The following is a 16,878-nucleotide window of genomic DNA, read 5'->3' on the forward strand; positions in this document are numbered from 1 at the left end:
ACAATAGCTCCGGTGGATCCAGTCTAGGCCAAGAATGGGGCTATAAGCCGCGTAGCAGTCTATCCCAAAGAAAGCATAAACCCCTTCTGCAGGGCCAACCTTGATATGCAAGAAAAGTAGTCCTAGAGTCTTTGTTACAGTCCCCGCGAAGTTTTTTAGCTTGAGAGACGTGGATTGGATCTTTTCTTTCTTGATTCCCAGCAGATGCATGGTTCTAGTGGTGATGACATTGACATCTGCCCCCATATTAACCATAATCTCGCTAACCTTAGTGTCAACAATCTCCGCTGTGATATCGTCAGCATCTTCAGTCTCAAGAAACACTGCATCTTCCAGAGGTATTATTATTGCTGAGGTATCTGCAAAGGCTGATTGGTGCCCTCTGCAGCTCACACACACTCCTGTATGGCGATTGGCAGAGCAAATTTTGCGGGAAGTACATAAACCATATTGCAGGAGGTATCAACCGCTTCTGTCTAGTCCATATCCTCCTCGAGGTTGAGCTTGGGTTTGTCTGCGGAGATTTCAGTATAGAACTACCTAGCCATTCTAACCACCAACGACTCTTTTTCAAGGATGAACTTCGCATCCTGGTTGTGTTCCGGCGTCACAGCAACCTGCCTTGGTGAATCCAGTTGTTGCTCTTCTGCAGGGATCTCTTTCGTGGGCGCGATCACTAAGTTTTGAACATTCTTAGGTCTCCACTGCAAGGTTTCTAGAGTGTCGTCCTTGCTCCCCAGTCTCTCAAAGACTGAGGACTTGGTTTCTGGTTCCTGGCGAAACAATCTGCGCCTGACACGTGGCCGCCTAGTCGGCGAACCTTGCTTCCTAACTGGCGGAGGTGTCTTTTCTTTAGTGATCCTACAGAAAACACTAGGCTTAGATGCCCCTGACTCTGAGCTTGCTTGTTTTTGATAGTTACGGGGAGCCATCAATGGCTTAGCTACTAGGGCCTTCATCTCCTTCTGATACTGTTCAGAAGATTTGACCAATTCAGAAAGCCTGATCAGGCCCTGATCGAGAGCCTCTAGTGTTCGCTTGGCTTCTCCAAACTGCACTACAGCATCCTCTTCTTGAAAGGGCTGATCTCTACCGCTTTCCCCTTCTCTCTGGTGTACCATTTGCCTTCCTTGATGGAAGACGTTGAAGAAGGTGGAATGTACGGCTTGGTCAGGATATCTTTATGGTCATTCCTAGTCCTTCACTCCTTCCATCTTGTTTCTGTTCGACCGCAACCTCTTTCAATTTCCTAAACAAGTTGGAGTCTTTTGGGGATGGCGGTGATTCCATCTTGTCTCTTGCTTTTAGGCTAGAAGGTTGATAATTTCGCGACTGCGAGGCCTACTTGATTGGCGGGAAAGAGCCAAAACGAAACGTCTGCTCGACTTCTTCATGCGACACTTGGACCCCACATTCTTCTTTGCATCTCGAGCAAAGGACCACTGGTGAGGCCTATCTAACGGGCTTAGCTCTCTTCTTTACAGGGGTCTCATCCCCTTCAGTCTTCTCCTCTCGCCCCTTTGTGGTCAAATCCAAGGTTGGTTTCCTCTGGTTCTTCTTGGTCCAGTTCACATCAACCATATTGATAGGAGAATTTTAATGCGACATTTTAACGGTTATTTCCTCATATTTACTTAGTTATGTCCCCATATTTACTTAGTTATTTCTTTAAATAAATCCCTTTAGTTTAGGAAAGTTTCTTTTTCCGGTTTTTAGCAAGTTTCCATTTTAGTTTAGGAAAGTTTCCATTTCTCACTTTTAGAAAGTTCTATTTTGCATTTTTGGAAAGTTTCTATTTTTCGTTTTAGGAAAGTTTCTATTTTTAGTAATAGTTTCTATTTTTATGTCCTTGGAGCGAAAAAGTGGAAATGAACTCACGAAGGGAAAGAGAAGCTAGCAAACGCTAAGAGGTGTGAAGAATAGACACAAAGGGCTACACAAATGAGCATAAATGAAGAAATAAAGATTTCCTGCTCAAACCAGGAAACCCGGTTCAAAAGAGGAAAGTGTACCAAGCAAGATTCTGAAGCCAACCAAGAAACTTGATCGAAATAATGATGGATATGGCGTTGGAGATCATCAAGGCTAGAAGATGACCCAACAAGGCCGAAGAACTCTCTAGATTAACTTGGATTTTCGGCAAAATGGATAAAAGCCCATTGGATTTTAGGGTTTGTGGCGCAATGAGACATTTTTGGAGGGTTTGCCGTGAAATACCAAGAGGAAGAGAGAGAGAGTTGGAGTGCAAATCAAAGGGAGAATAAAAAGATTACGCAAGAGATATTCAAGGGAGAATTTTAAGGAAAGAAGAAGTATGTGCAAGAAGAAAAGTTTCAAAACAAGTTTAGATTCGTCCCCTATTTTCTCAAAAGATATTGTTGCCGAAATTGGTGAAGAAAATCAGAATAAATCTCTATATATTTTGGCAATAATATACATTTAAGGGATTTAGACTTATTTTGGAGAGTTTTGATTGGTTGGACAACATAATAGGGCTTAAATGGCAAATTGCGATTGGTTGGAATTATGTGGCAATTTCTGATAATTCCTTGGAAAATAATAGAAGATTCATGAAGACTTGGAGAGTACTTTGCCGTTCCCTATATATACTCCTTCTCCCTAGACATTTTACACAACGCACAATTCAGAAAATACTCTCTCCATCCTCTAGTGCAAGTTCAACGTTTCAAGCAAGGAAGAAGAAGAGAAGAACCAAGCCGTGAGCATCATCATCCATCCTCCATCTTGAAGACTTGCTTCCAAGATTCAAGAATCCAAACGCCAAGCATCCATCCCCATCTCCATCTCACGGTGTAATTCGCCCTCTTTCTTTGTAACCTTGTTTGATTTCGTTGGAATTGTTTCTAGTTGACAACAATGTTTGAACAAAGTTTAATTCTGAAATTTTATGATTGAATGATATTTTCAATTCCTATGATTATGATTCTATGTTGCTTTTGTGAGATTGTTCAATTAAATTTACTTGATTGATAACTTTTATGTGTTTATCTTATTTGGGTCGACACTTATAGGATTTGAATTTAATTGGTGCTAGATTTAGGTAAACGATTCACCTAATAGTTTTGTGAACCTAAATCAAAAGTAGTAAAGGCTTTGGACAAAGGTCGAATTTAATTGAAGACGATTGCAATTAGATGAACTTATTCATACTAAGTTGTGCACTTAAGTTGATAACCTTTCTCTTGTTTATTGCGTTGAACATGTCTTGATTTGCTAGCTTTCCAGACCTTGATTGCATGTTTGATAGGATTGATCTTTGTGCTTTCACTTAGGTTAATTAGTAAAAGAAAGTAAAATATGAGAAATCGTTTGCTTCAAATGTTTCACATGATCAACTTATTTCTCATGACTTGGAAGAACAATTGTAGGGTTGATTCGAATTTGATTATGGAATTGGTTTGATCTTTGTTTCTTATGTTTCATTCTTGTACTTGTATTTTTGTGTTTCCTTAGTTTTATTTCTTTTAATTTTCGAAAACCCTAAACCTAAATCCCCCTTTTATTTCATAAATTTGTATATACTTTATTTTATTTTTGTAAATAATATACTTTGTTTTTATTTTAATTCTTTACTTGTTGTACAATGATAGGTGTACCCTCAATCCCCAAAATAGAACGATCCCTATTTACTATATACTAACGATGATATTTTATAGGGTTAAATTATATGCTTGCTTTGAGCGTATCAATTTTTGGCGCCGTTGGTGGGGATTGAAAAATCACTTGTTGAAGTGTGAATAATTGTTGCTTATATTGTTTTCATAAATAAATTAGTATTTGTTCATAATCTTTTCAGAAAATTAGTTAATTAATTATTTAGGTTGTTATTTTTATTGTTGAACACGAATTTTAATTGTAAGTTGTAATTTGAGTGGAACAGGTGAAGTCGTGTTTATTAATATTGGCCTAAACCCCTTATTGGTACCTAGTTCAGGTCCCTTAAGGTTGAGGGCGGCCTTTATTAACATTCATTGAACTGTCTTCACACTTAGGACCTTTTTCATCTAAGTAAGTATAGCCTATGTGGGATGGTGTCTAGGAAGGGAACAACGTTCATAACGGGTTTTGGATCCAGAAGTGCTTACAAATTGGCCTAAACCACTATGTGGGAATAGCTCATGCCAAAATGGATTCTGCCTCTTGTGGTCACCCTCCCCTACCTGGCCATTTCAGTAAGGTTGCCCAAAGGATGTAAGAGGAACTTGGTGTCTAGACGACTATACTTGGGCCGCACGTCCACTTGATTTACCGCTCGGAATTTAATTAGATATCAATGATATTTATAACAAAAGAAAATGTTGTCCTACACTAAGGTATATTGGATTAAACATAGTCTTGAAAAGGGTAGCTATTTCAGTCCCATTGCACATCAAGACTCCCTGTTTCCGTACCTAAGTGTTGAATTGTAAATAAAAGAAAAGAAAAGAGATACTTGTACATAATTTTCGGGAAAATTGTTGTTTGTAAGAGTGAGAGTTTTATTATGAGTTTTTGACAATAACGGAATAGGTGAAGGACTTTGTCTTTAACATTAGTCATCCACCCCTCTCTTTCGTGTAGCGCACCTTAGTAGCATAGGGTGTCTAGGTTGATTGGATCCGAGAAGTGTAGCAAAGGGTCTCGTCCCCTGCTAAACAAGTGAGCTGAGCTCCGCCAAAATTGTTCCTCTACTACCTTGCTCTGTGTGAAAAGAGTTACCAAAAGATTGAGAAGGGCAACTAGTATTAAGGATCGAGCCCTTGGGCCGCACGTCTAAACTTTGGTTAAAAGCTTATAATAGGATTCAAGCTTTTATTAATTATTTATTTCACACCCTAAATCAAAATGTACATATATGTGACTTTTTTTTTTACTCTTGGTATTGAGTGAAAATGTAGTACATTTTACTTCTCCTTATACTTGTAAAGATTGAGAGGTTTTGTATCTTTGTATGGTGAAAAGTGAATAGTGACATTTTTTTTTGTATAAATCATTAAGTTGTATTTATTTTATTGTATAGTTTATTAATTTCTTTACCTCTTAATGTTGTTCAGGATTTCCATGAATGACCGAGCCTTCTAAAATCCCTAGTGCACGAGAGATTGAAGAAAGACTTGCTCGTTTGCAGAATCCTCCACAACTTGAGTATCGAAGATCTTCCCTTTTGAAGTTCAAAGAATACACATTTAATGAGCAAGGGAAGAAGATCTTTCCTTCTAAGAAGTCCACGTCGCCTACACCAACCCCATCTCCTCCCTCACGAACTCCATCTCCTTTTATTTCGTCCAACTCCCCATCAACTCAGATCACACCACCTCTTTCACCACCCCCTGAAGAAGAAGAGGACGAAAAAATGGTATCTATTAGGGAACTTTCCTCATTCGTGGTTCAAGGAGGACTCCCTACGAGCATTGTGTTCCCTGATGCAGCTGAAGGAAGGTTTGCAAACTTTGAGCTGAAGAGTGGATTATTGCATAGACTTCCTGTGTTTCATGGCCTATCTATGGAGGACGCCAACAAGCATCTCCAAGAGTTTCTGTTTGTCTATTCAAGCATGATTCCACAAGGAGCTGATGAAGATATCCTTAAGTTGAAGGCCTTTCCCTTCTCACTAGCTAATAGAGACAAGGACTGGCTATTTGAACTTCCTGCTTGGCATATTACATCCTGGGATGCAATGATGAAAGCTTTCTTGGAGAAATACTTCTCAACGTCTAAGGTCATCATGCTCAGGAAGAAGATAAGTGGGATACGACAAGCACAAGATGAGTCTTATGCCACTTATTATGAGAGGTTTCAGTCTCTGATCGCTCAGTGTCCTCAACATCAAATGAAGGTCTCTTACCTCTGGAATGTTTCATGCTCGATGCTGCAACTGGAGGAGCCTTTGTTGACAAATCACCTACAGCTGAGAAAGAGATCATTGCCAATCGTGCCCTAAATGCCCACCAATATGAGGGTGTAGGACACACCACTAGTAGGGTACATGAGATCAGTATAAATTCTGCTATTGAGGAGAAGCTGAACAAACTTACTCTGATGATGAATCAAGTTGTAAGCACCAAAGGACCCATGCAAGCTTGTGGGGTGTGCTCTGTGCAAGGGCACGTGACTGATCAATTCTGCCAATTGATAGATAATGGAGGATAGGAGTCCCTAAATGCCATAGGTGGATCTCAAGGAGGTCCTCCACATCTAAGGTATGATCCTTATTCAAATACCTATAACCCTGGATGGAGGGACCACCCCAACTTCAAGTGGACCAACAATGAGAACATTCAGAATCCCCTTGGTGGTAACTTTCAACGTCCTCAAAGGCCACCTTTTCAAAGGCCCTATATGCATACTCAACAGGCCTCAGGTAGTTCGAATCCTAACTATGACAAAATGTTTGAGGCTCTCACCAATTCTACTCAGGCTTTGGTCCAAGGACAACAGATCCATACAAAGGATATTGTAGACCTTAAAAAGCAAATGGGCCAAGTTGTGGACTTCATGAGCAAGATTCATGAGACTGGAAAGCTCCCTAGTAACACAATACCTAATCCAAAAGGTAATGTGGAGAATGCATCTGCTGTGACTACTAGGAGTGGAAGAGTGTTTGTGGATCAACCAAAGAAATCAAAGGACACCCAAGTGGTTATTGAAGCTGAGGAAGAACAAGAGCCCACCAAGTTGGGACTTGAAAAGGACCCTGCAACGTCCAGGGTGGAAGCTAGGACATCCTCACCTCCAAAAGCAATTCTGGAAAACAAAGGTAAAAACTCTAACTTATCGAATTCGGTTATTGCTGATTCTTCTTCTTCTTGCATGCCCTTCCCACGCAGATTTGCTAAATCTAAGAAGGATGAGAGTGACCAAGCTATCTTGGAAACTTTCAAGAAGGTGCAAGTGAACCTACCCCTCCTTGAGGCCATCAAGCAAGTGCCTAAGTATGCTAAGTTCCTGAAAGAGCTTTGTACCACAAGGAGGATAAACCGTGAGAAGGAGGTGGTAAAGGTAAGTGAGAACGTCTCTGCCCTCATTCAAAGGAAGCTACCTCCCAAATGTAAGGATCCTGGAAGTTTCACCATTCCATGCACTATTGGTAACTTTAGATTTAAGAATGTCATGTTAGACCTAGGAGTGTCTGTTAACGTTATGCCCTCTTCTGTTTATGAAACCCTAGGTCTAGGAGAGGTTAAATCTGATAATGTTATCATCTAATTAGCTGACAGGTCCAATGCATACCCTAGGGGTTTGTTGGAAGATGTGCTTATGCAGGTTAACCATCTTATTTTCCCAGCTGACTTTTATGTGTTGGAAATGGAGGAATCTCCTGTAAGTTCAACGCCATTACTATTGGGTCGCCCTTTCTTAAGGACAGCTAGGACAGAGATTGACATGTATGCTGGATCTCTCACCATGGAGTTCGATGGCGATGTTATTGGCTTCAACATATTTGAAGCCATGAGGTATCCTCTTGATGTTTATGATTGTTTTTCTATTGATATTCTAGATAATCTTGCACAGGGGGTAGACTTGTCCATAAGAAAAATGTATGTAAAACCGTGAAAAAGAAAGTGAAAAAGAAAACATGTGTACTGCTAGAAAAGAAAAAGAAAGAAAAAAAATGTTTATGGATTTTAGTCCCCCATACTTGGTGAGTTTGGAGTTTACTTTGAATTGAAGGCCCACTATTGAAAAATTTGGCCTTTGTCCAATTCACTAGAGTTCAAAGGAGTTTAGAATGAAGTTTGGGTCCAACATGAAGACATTAGGCATTTTTATAAAGCCCAAGGGAAGACATGATGTTTTGCTATGCTTGGTGGATTTCAAAAGTGGTCTCTCTACATCTACATGAGCTCTGCTAGGTTTTTAGGACACTTTGTTAAATTTCTTACCTTTCATTTCTCAAAACCTTGAGCCTTGGCCCCATTACAACCCTTAAGAAGACCTTCTTGATCCTTAAGATGGGACAGCCTTTGATCTGTGGAGATGAGTTACAAGAGTTGAACCTATGGCTTGAGTCCATCTGTGCAAGTAGTTGATATCTTTCATGAGATCTTTAAAAGAAAATTATGCATTTGTGCTTTCGTTTCTTACAATATGTGATATACTTGCTATTCTTTCACATATACTTGAGTGAATAAGCTTTTAAGTATTGTCTTGATCTGAGAGAAGAAAGAGTGGATATATCTTGTGAGGATATGAATCATACTTGTTTGAAACATGCATGCTTAACAGAAACCATCACCATTGTTCCAACCAAGTCCTACTTGTGTATGTGTAAATTATGTGTCTTAATTAACTCTCGAATGCCTAAACATTGATTCTTGGTTGAGTGCTAATTTTGATGTTGTGAAAGTAAGAGATTTCTGAGACAAAATGTTGAAAGGAAATAGAGTTTTCGTATATTTGAGTCTCTCTATCTTTATTTTTGTTGAGTCTTAATTGTGTCTTTGTTGTGATTTTGCTAAGGGACTAGCAAAAGCTAAGTGTGGGGGAATTTGATAAGAGCATTTTAATGCGATGTTTTAACAGTTATTTCCTCATATTTACTTAGTTATTTCCTTAAATGAATTCCTTTAGTTTAAAAAAGTTTCTTTTTCCAGTTTTTAGCAAGTTTCCATTTTAGTTTTAGAAAGTTTCCATTTTATTTTAGGAAAGTTTCCATTTCTCACTTTTAGAAAGTTTCTATTTTTCATTTTTGGAAAGTTTCTATTTTTCGTTTTAGGAAAGTTTCTATTTTTAGTAATACTTTCTATTTTCAGGTCCTTGGAGCGAAAAAGTGGAAATGAACTCACGAAGGGAAAGAGAAGCTAGCAAACATTAAGAGGTGTGAAGATGAGACACAAAAGGCTACACAAATGAGCAGAAATGAAGAAATAAAGCTTTCCTGCTCCAACCAGGAAACCCTGTTCAAAAGAGGAAAGTGTACCAAGCAAGATTCCGAAGCCAACCAAGAAACTTGATCGAAATAATGATGGATACGGCGTTGGAGATCATCAAGGCTTGAAGATGACACAACAAGGCCCAAGAACTCTCTAGATTAACTTGGATTTTCGGCAAAATGGATAAAAGCCCATTGGATTTTAGGGTTTGTGGCGCAATGAGACAAGTTTGGAGGGTTTGCCATGAAATACCAAGAGGAAGAGAGAGAGTTGGAGTGAAAATCAAAGGGAGAATAAAAAGATTACGCAAGAGATATTCAACGGAGAATTTTTAAGGAAAGAAGAAGTGTGTGCAAGAAGAAAAGGTTCAAAACAAGTTTAGATTCGTCCCCTATTTTCTCTAAAGATATTGTTGCCGAAATTGGTGAAGAAAATCAGAATAAATCTCTATATATTTTGGTAATAATATATATTTAAGGGATTTAGACTTATTTTGGAGAGTTTTGATTGGTTGGACAACATAATAGGGCTTACATGGCAAATTACGATTGGTTGGAATTATGTGGCAATTTCTAATAATTCCTTGGAAAATAATAGAAGATTCATGAAGACTTGGAGAGTACTTTGCCGTTCCCTATATATACTCCTTCTCCCTAAACGTTTTACACAACACACAATTCAGAAAATACTCTGTCCATAACGTCAAGTCTCTCTTCATCCTCTAGTACAAGTTCAATGTTTCAAGCAAGGAAGAAGAAGAGAAGAACCAAGCCGTGAGCATCATCATCCATCCTCCATCTTGAAGACTTGCTTCCAAGATTCAAGAATCCAAACGCCAAGCATCCATCCCCATCTCCATCTCACGGTGTAATTCGCCCTCTTTCTTTGTAACCTTGTTTGATTTCGTTGGAATTGTTTCTAGTTGACAACAATGTTTGAACAAAGTTTAATTCTGAAATTTTATGATTGAATGATATTTTCGATTCCTATGATTATGATTCTAAGTTGCTTTTGTGAGATTGTTCAATTAAATTTACTTGATTGATAACTTTTATGTGTTTATCTTATTTGGGTCGACACTTATAGGATTTGAATTTAATTGGTGCTAGATTTAGGTAAACGATTCACCTAATAGTTTTGTGAACCTAAATCAAAAGTAGTAAAGGCCACTACTACAAAAAGTTAATCACACAACACCAATCACACAACGGAACAGAAATCATCTGTTGTGTGTTTAAGTAAAGTCTATTGTACAACGGTATTTGTGATGTTCTGTTGTGTGAATGTCAACAAAATGATAACTTTTTTATCATAAGTACATTGCACAACGGAATTAAGTATTTTCCGTTGTCTGAGTCTTAGAAAATTTAGCGGCAGTTTTCCCTCCACTCTGGAGTCTTGGTTGCCTCTTGAAATCTGAAATTTGGGCTACTAGACACAACGGTGCTTAAGATTTCCGTTGTGTGATTGAAAACTAGGCGCCAAATTTTGCGGAAGCTTACTTGAATGTTGCAATCTGTCGCAATCTGTAGAAATTAGACAACAGATTTAAGCTATTCTGTTGTGTGAAGAAGGAACATAAGCGGTAACATTTTGAGCCAAAATGTTATAGGCGGCATGTTTCCCTCCATATTTCCAAATTTTGATTTTATGTAGTGCACTCATACAACGGATGGTGAGCTTTCTGTTGTGGGAGTGACTTTGAGAATTTTTTTTAAGTTTAATTGTCATGCCACATCGTGTCCAAAAGAAAGAAGCAAAACAAAATCTCTCAAACCCTCTCGACCCTCTCGACCCTTTCTCTCGACATACACACTATCAACCCTCAGAATAGCCTCTCGACCCAAATTATCTTCGTAACTGTTCCTCATATTCACCAACTCCATCCCCAATTCTTTGCAGCTCTCCTTCGATCTACTCTTATCCTTGAAACCCTAGCTAATTCACTTATTAGGTCTCGCTCTTCATCTTTGATTGAAATTGATCTCGTTGGTTGGACGACATCAACGAGAGAAAAAGAGAGAGAAGCCATGAACACGATGCAGTACACGGAGGGTGAGCACCACCGCAGTCGAGGCATCGGCATCCTCCACTCCAACGCCGCCAAGGTCAGATCCATCAAGGCCCGCAGCGTCCCCCTCCTCTCCGCCCCCGTCTTCATGTCCCCCGGAGACCGCATCCACAACGATGACGTTTTCGACTATGGCGTCAATCCCTACGTCCTCGTCACCTAGTCCAGCGCCCCCAGCTCCAAGCTTTTGGGCTACATGGCGAGCCGCGATTGGGTGAAGCTGGCGGACAAGGAGGTCAAGATTTACGATTACATGATCAGCTGTAAGGACATGGTTTTGCCTTGGAGCTCCGATTTGGGGAAGATTGAGGAGTTCATGGCGGAGAAAGGCCGTGTACTCAAGAAAATGTACTCAGATTTGGATGTGGTTTGTGGGAATGTGTTGACTGTGAGTCAGGCGCAGAATTTAATTCAGGCTGGTGTTGATGGGTTGAGGGTTGGGATGGGGTTTGGCTCCATTTGTACTACTCAAGAGGTTTGCGTCGGCGGCAGGGGACAGGTATAAAGATGCATTCTTTTTGTTCAAGTATTGGTTTTGAGATGTACGTGTAGAGTTTGATTAGACTATTCAGATTATTAGTGGATGAACATTGGACTGAGGACTTGTCGAATTGATGGCATTTTCGCTCATTGGTGCTTGCTTTTACTCTCTTGTTATGATATTAATGCCAGCAAAGAACTTAACCAAAGGTTTGAAACCCTGCGGTGTAATATATAGCACTATAATACCATTCTTAACTTATGAAGAAGTGTGGATCGTGTGATAGCTATGCCTTCTTGTACTGAAGGTTTTTTTTTATGTTGGCAATATGTTTCAGGCAACTGCTGTTTACAAGGTTGCATCTGTTGCTTCACAAAGTGGTGTGCCTGTTCAACGAAGGTATGCTAGCTTCTTTATCATCGATCTTTGTCATCTCAGGTTTTCTGGGTATTTTTTTTTTCTCTTTGAATTTTTCTAGGTTTTGCAGATAGATGAAAATGTGCAGTATACCTATTTAACAACTATTAGGCCTTATTCACTTTGTTCCTATCTGTTCATGAAAAGAGTGTTGCTTGTTTTTGTGCATATATTGCCATTGTATAGGAATTATATTGATACATTTTGTTTTTCCTTTTGCAGTAGTTGGAAAGGAGAGAATGTGAAAATGATGCAAAGACTCTCGTGAACTTTTACAACGTAAGATTTGTTTGAGATATTATCTGTCATACCAGTACTTTTGCTTGTATAATTTCTAATTTGTTTAAGACCTGTGACCAAGTATGCTTTTAATATTTTGTTCATGAAATTTCACATAATTGATTTATACTTTTGCGTATCGGGAGCTTGACTTGATGTTTCTACGATGCAACGTATGTAATAGCCAATTGTTTTTTCATTGTTCTGCTACTTCTGCATATCAGGGTACTTCTATATGCTCATTGTTCTGCTACTGTAATGCTTAGGCTTTACTGCGAGAAACATTTAGACTAGCTGCTGTAATACGTAGGCTTTACTGCAAGGACAATGATACCATTTAGACTAGCAAGAAACATTAACAGTATGGAAACAACGATACCATCCAGTACTTGTTAGGCTAACTGTGTCATTGTCGGGTAATTTTCACCTGGGCCGTGAAATCTTACTTTAAAGGGTATATTATGAATGTTGGGTTAAAACATCTTGTCTTTTTATTGCTTTGATGAATCTATCTCAACTTGCTGGGTGATAACTTGTAGGTGGCAGTCCTTTTGAAAGAATGTCGAGATATACAGCTTCGTGGTGCATCTTCGGTTCATGATAGTTATGACAATGCTGTTGTGGTGCACTCGGAATCTGATGCTGAAAAAGTCATATCTGAACATCTTGTAAGCTGACTTCTTATTTTTCTTCAGCATGGGTCTTTTAAGTTCTCTTCTTCTTTCCTGTATTGTTGGATGTTTATTTATTAGTGGTATTTTGGATTTTAAAATGAAATAGTTGACCTTCAAGGACATAAATGGTCTGGTTCAGCAGAATGCCCAGCTCAGGAGTCTTGTTCGCAATCTTTCTGACCAGCTTGAAAATAGGGAAAAGGAGTTCAAGGTTGGTTTGAACATTTCCACGACTAATTAATTCATTATGGAGCTTGTTCTTTAGTACTATCTTTGACTTGAAAACTATATGATGCATGTGTGTGTATCTTGGAATTCTAGGAAAATTTTGAAAAGGAGCTCAAGAAGCATACTGAGGAAGCTGCTTCTAGAGTTGAGGCTGTATTACAAAGAGCTGAAGAGCAAGGGCAAATGATTGAATCCCTTCACACCTCTGTAAGCCCTAGTGAATCCCTCTGAAGAGCAAGCACTCATGTCATCTTGTTTTTATCATTGCTGTTTTTCTTCTTCTTTACCTTATATTGTGTGGATTACAGTGTGGTGGGGATGAAATAATTGCTCTGCTCTGACTCCTCATCTTTAAATCCTAACTTCTTCTCAAGTCGCAATGTACAAAAGGTTGTATGAAGAGGAGCATAAACTTCGTTCGTCTGGTCCCCATTTAATAGAGGCTGCTCCAGGTCTCTCTCTCTCTCTCTCTCCCTCTCCCCTCCCCCCCCCCCCCCCCGCCCCAAAAAAAAAAAAAAAACACAACACACACACATCTACCTATGGGTATTTTTCAAAACCATATGACAAAAAGGTGTCACTATCTTCTTCAGATTCAAGATCTGATGAATGATTGTGGTTGCTAAATTTTAAAATGTATCAAGTTCGGTCCAGTTCTGAAACAAAGGAGTATCTGTTTTTAAACAGAATTTTAATCAGGATGGACGGTTGAAGTATGTAGGTTTAGGTGTCTTTCTCTACTTTTCGCATTTGTGTCAATTACTTCAATCATATTTTCATTTAACTTTCCACTGAATCAAAATATGGATTATGAAGGGTTGTATTATCATTGTGAAGCCCTTAAAATGCATTTCCCACGGTTGTCTTTCAAATTTCAATCTTTAGTCCTATGTTTTATTTTGTAGACATAAAAAGATACTGCTTTTTTCTTTTTCTTTGATTTTATGTAGTGATTGGCTTATTTATTTTGGGAGCTACTGTATCTAATTTGCAGATACATTTATTATGTGATTGATGTCTGACATTGACTTGGTTGAACTTGGTAGGCTATGTTGGCATTACGTGCTGCAAAGGATGAGATTAAGAATTTGAAAGATGAAATGCAGGCTACTAAAGATCACATGCTACAGGTTGATGCGGCTGAAATAGCCTCACAATTTAACCCTGCAAAATGTAGTTGTTAGTATAGGATAAGCAGGGATCGTTCAGTCCGGGGATTGTAGGGTACACCTAAACAAAAAGGTCAATTTAAATTAGTAATTAATAAAACAAATATTAACAAGTATTTATCTACAAATTTACACAAGAAACAACCATAAAAAGGGGGGATTCAAGTTTTGGTTTCTAAGTTCCTACGAAATAAAACAAAAGATAAATATATACATGTGATCAACTTCTTCACACTCAAATCAGAATTTCCAAACCATATCAACATGCAATGAATTATTTCAATCTAAACAACCTAAAATCGTGCCAACACTAAATATCATAAATGAATTCGAAGTACAAGTCTAAAGAGATCGAGTACCACTTTAATTCTTCTTTTGAATCTCCTAAGTTAGGAAAAGTCCGTAACTCAAAATATTTCATATAAAACATCACGTTAATACTGAAGAGCATCCGTCAACATTAAATATGAATCATTAAGTGCAGTTAGAATTCTGAATCCAAACATGTATGCATCCATAAGAAGTTACAAACGCACAAACACGTAGCATATAATCTCGACCATTGTACATAGCCTTTACCACTTCAATTTATGCCCCAAAACGATTAGGTGAATCAGAACACAAATTTGGCTTTATCAACCTGCAGATTAACATCATTATTCAACCAAAATCATATGCTTAAAGATATAAAGGATGGCACAAAATCAGATTGTAAAGATATCATAAACAAATCAAGAACATAAAGAAACAAATCTGAAAATTACTAACATAAACTCGTTCTCAACAAAAATCCAATTCCAATAATAAAGCTCATAAACGAAATCTGAAATTCAATACTAAAGAGTACGAAAACAGAAATAAGGGCCATGAATTACACTTTTTGATCTTCAAGGAAGCTTGGAGAACGTCAAGAGAACACAAGGCTTGGCCTTCAAGAACACGAACAGCCTTGGAGAAGTCCTAAAGCTCTTCACGATCAGAGGCTTTTTCTGAATATTTGGAGAGGGTTTTGGAGAGAAGAGAGCTAAGCTAATGAACTGAATTTTGTATGAAGAAGTGATGCCTTTGGAGTAGAGAATGACTGCTATTTATAGTGGAATTCTCATCTCTTGTGATGCAATCATGGCCAATTATCTTGAGGTGATTTCTCCTCCAAATTTGCTTGATTTTCTCATGACAATGTCTTGATTTTTCTGATTTCTTTTCCCCTTAATGACTCCTTGTATATTCCTTGAATAGTGACCAGATACATCCCTTATTCCTCTCCTTTAAATTGCACTAATATCTTCTTCCAATTGTGCACATAATGAACTCCTACAATCAAGAAAAATCAGAATTTAATTAGTGTTATAATCAATAGTAAATAAGATAATCAAGAATAAATATTGATTATAAACACTCCCTTTTATCTCCTTCAATTCTTCATGATTTTTGCTTTAAGTTTTCCTTGAATTCATCAGTCAAGAGTTCTTAATTTGATGGACTCTCTTTAAAACAAGAAAATCAGAAATTAGATAGTTTAAAGGAAGAAAGTTTCCTAAAACAAAATAGGAAATATTTCCTAAAATGAAAGAGGAAAGTTTCTAAAATAACTCATCCTTCATTTACTCTCATTTTTGCTCTTTTTCGCTTGTTTTCTCCATTTCAGTCCTTGAAGTACCTAAAAACATAATCTATGTTATAATTATTAATTTTAAGAGAATAACTTAGCAAAATGAGGGAAAATATATAATTAAAATGTCACACTTTGTGATCTTATCAAATACCCCCACACTTAGCTTTTGCTAGTCCCTTAGCAAAATGAAAACAAAAGACTCAACCAAAACAAACAATTCACTACTAGACTCTACACAAATGACACACAAAGACTATATTGCCCTTAACATTTGTCTCATGAATCCTGTCTCTCATGGCATTAAAATTAGCACTTAATCAAGAATCAATATTTAGATATTCGAGAGTTAATTGAAGCATATAATCCACATATAAATAAGTAGGACCTGGTTGTAACAATGGTGATGGGTAGAGCTCAACATGTTTCAGATAAGTATGATTCATATCCTCACAAGGTATATCCACTCTTTCTTCACTCAGATCAAGGCAATGCTTAAAAGCTTGTTGTACAATGACATGTGTATCCTCAATCCCCGGAATAGAACGATCCCTATTTACTAAATACTAACGATGACATTTTATAGGGTTAAATTATATGCTTGCTTTGAGCGTATCACATATTGACCCCGGTGTTCGAAAAAGGGTTCAAGTCCACTAGTGCTGCCGCAGTCACCGAAGCTTCCACCTGCAAACTACCATTATTGAGCCATACCTGAATCTGGTCCTTTAGCTTTACACAGCCAGCCATGTTATGATTCCATAGGTTGTGGAATTTGCAGTTCTTTTTTCCTTTCAGCTGATCTGGGCAAGGGAAGGGTCCAAAATCCATCTTTACCATCTTCGCGGCGATCATCTCATCTAAAATCTCATGTGCCTTATTGGCATCATATGTATACGTCGTGAATTCAGGTTTGGTGAAGGCTACAGATTTGAGTTTGACAGGCTCCTTAGATATTTTCAACTGCTTTAGGGCTGAGTTCTTGACAAGACCCGCCCCGAATTCCACCCTGGAATCCGAAGTGGCCCTGCGGGACCCACCTTTAAAGGAGATTTACCAAAAATTTCGGCATAA

General features: G+C 38.2%; 1 protein-coding gene across 1 annotated transcript; it reads left to right on the forward strand.

Annotated features, from left to right (window-relative positions):
• Window positions 1-11,140: 11,140 nt before the first annotated feature.
• On the forward strand, window positions 11,141-13,364 carry LOC112199103 (inosine-5'-monophosphate dehydrogenase). Its single transcript, XM_024340161.1, has 7 exons — window positions 11,141-11,443; window positions 11,763-11,824; window positions 12,346-12,376; window positions 12,661-12,789; window positions 12,902-13,006; window positions 13,117-13,230; window positions 13,332-13,364. Exons 1-7 carry the CDS (start codon window positions 11,141-11,143, stop codon window positions 13,362-13,364), a joined length of 777 nt encoding a protein of 258 aa, XP_024195929.1.
• The last annotated feature ends 3,514 nt before the right edge of the window (window positions 13,365-16,878 follow it).

The sequence above is a fragment of the Rosa chinensis genome, chromosome 4 (assembly GCF_002994745.2).
Source record: "Rosa chinensis cultivar Old Blush chromosome 4, RchiOBHm-V2, whole genome shotgun sequence".
NCBI classification, from domain to species: Eukaryota; Viridiplantae; Streptophyta; class Magnoliopsida; order Rosales; family Rosaceae; genus Rosa; species Rosa chinensis.

Excerpts from the sequence above, each read along its gene's own strand:
- LOC112199103 (XM_024340161.1), top strand. The coding sequence starts at position 11,141 with ATGGCGAGCCGCGATTGGGTGAAGCTGGCGGACAAGGAGGTCAAGATT. Across the intron at positions 12,377-12,660 it reads ATGCTCATTGTTCTGCTACT|GTGGCAGTCCTTTTGAAAGA; the intron begins GTAATGCTTAGG and ends GATAACTTGTAG. Across the intron at positions 13,007-13,116 it reads ATAGGGAAAAGGAGTTCAAG|GAAAATTTTGAAAAGGAGCT; the intron begins GTTGGTTTGAAC and ends TTGGAATTCTAG.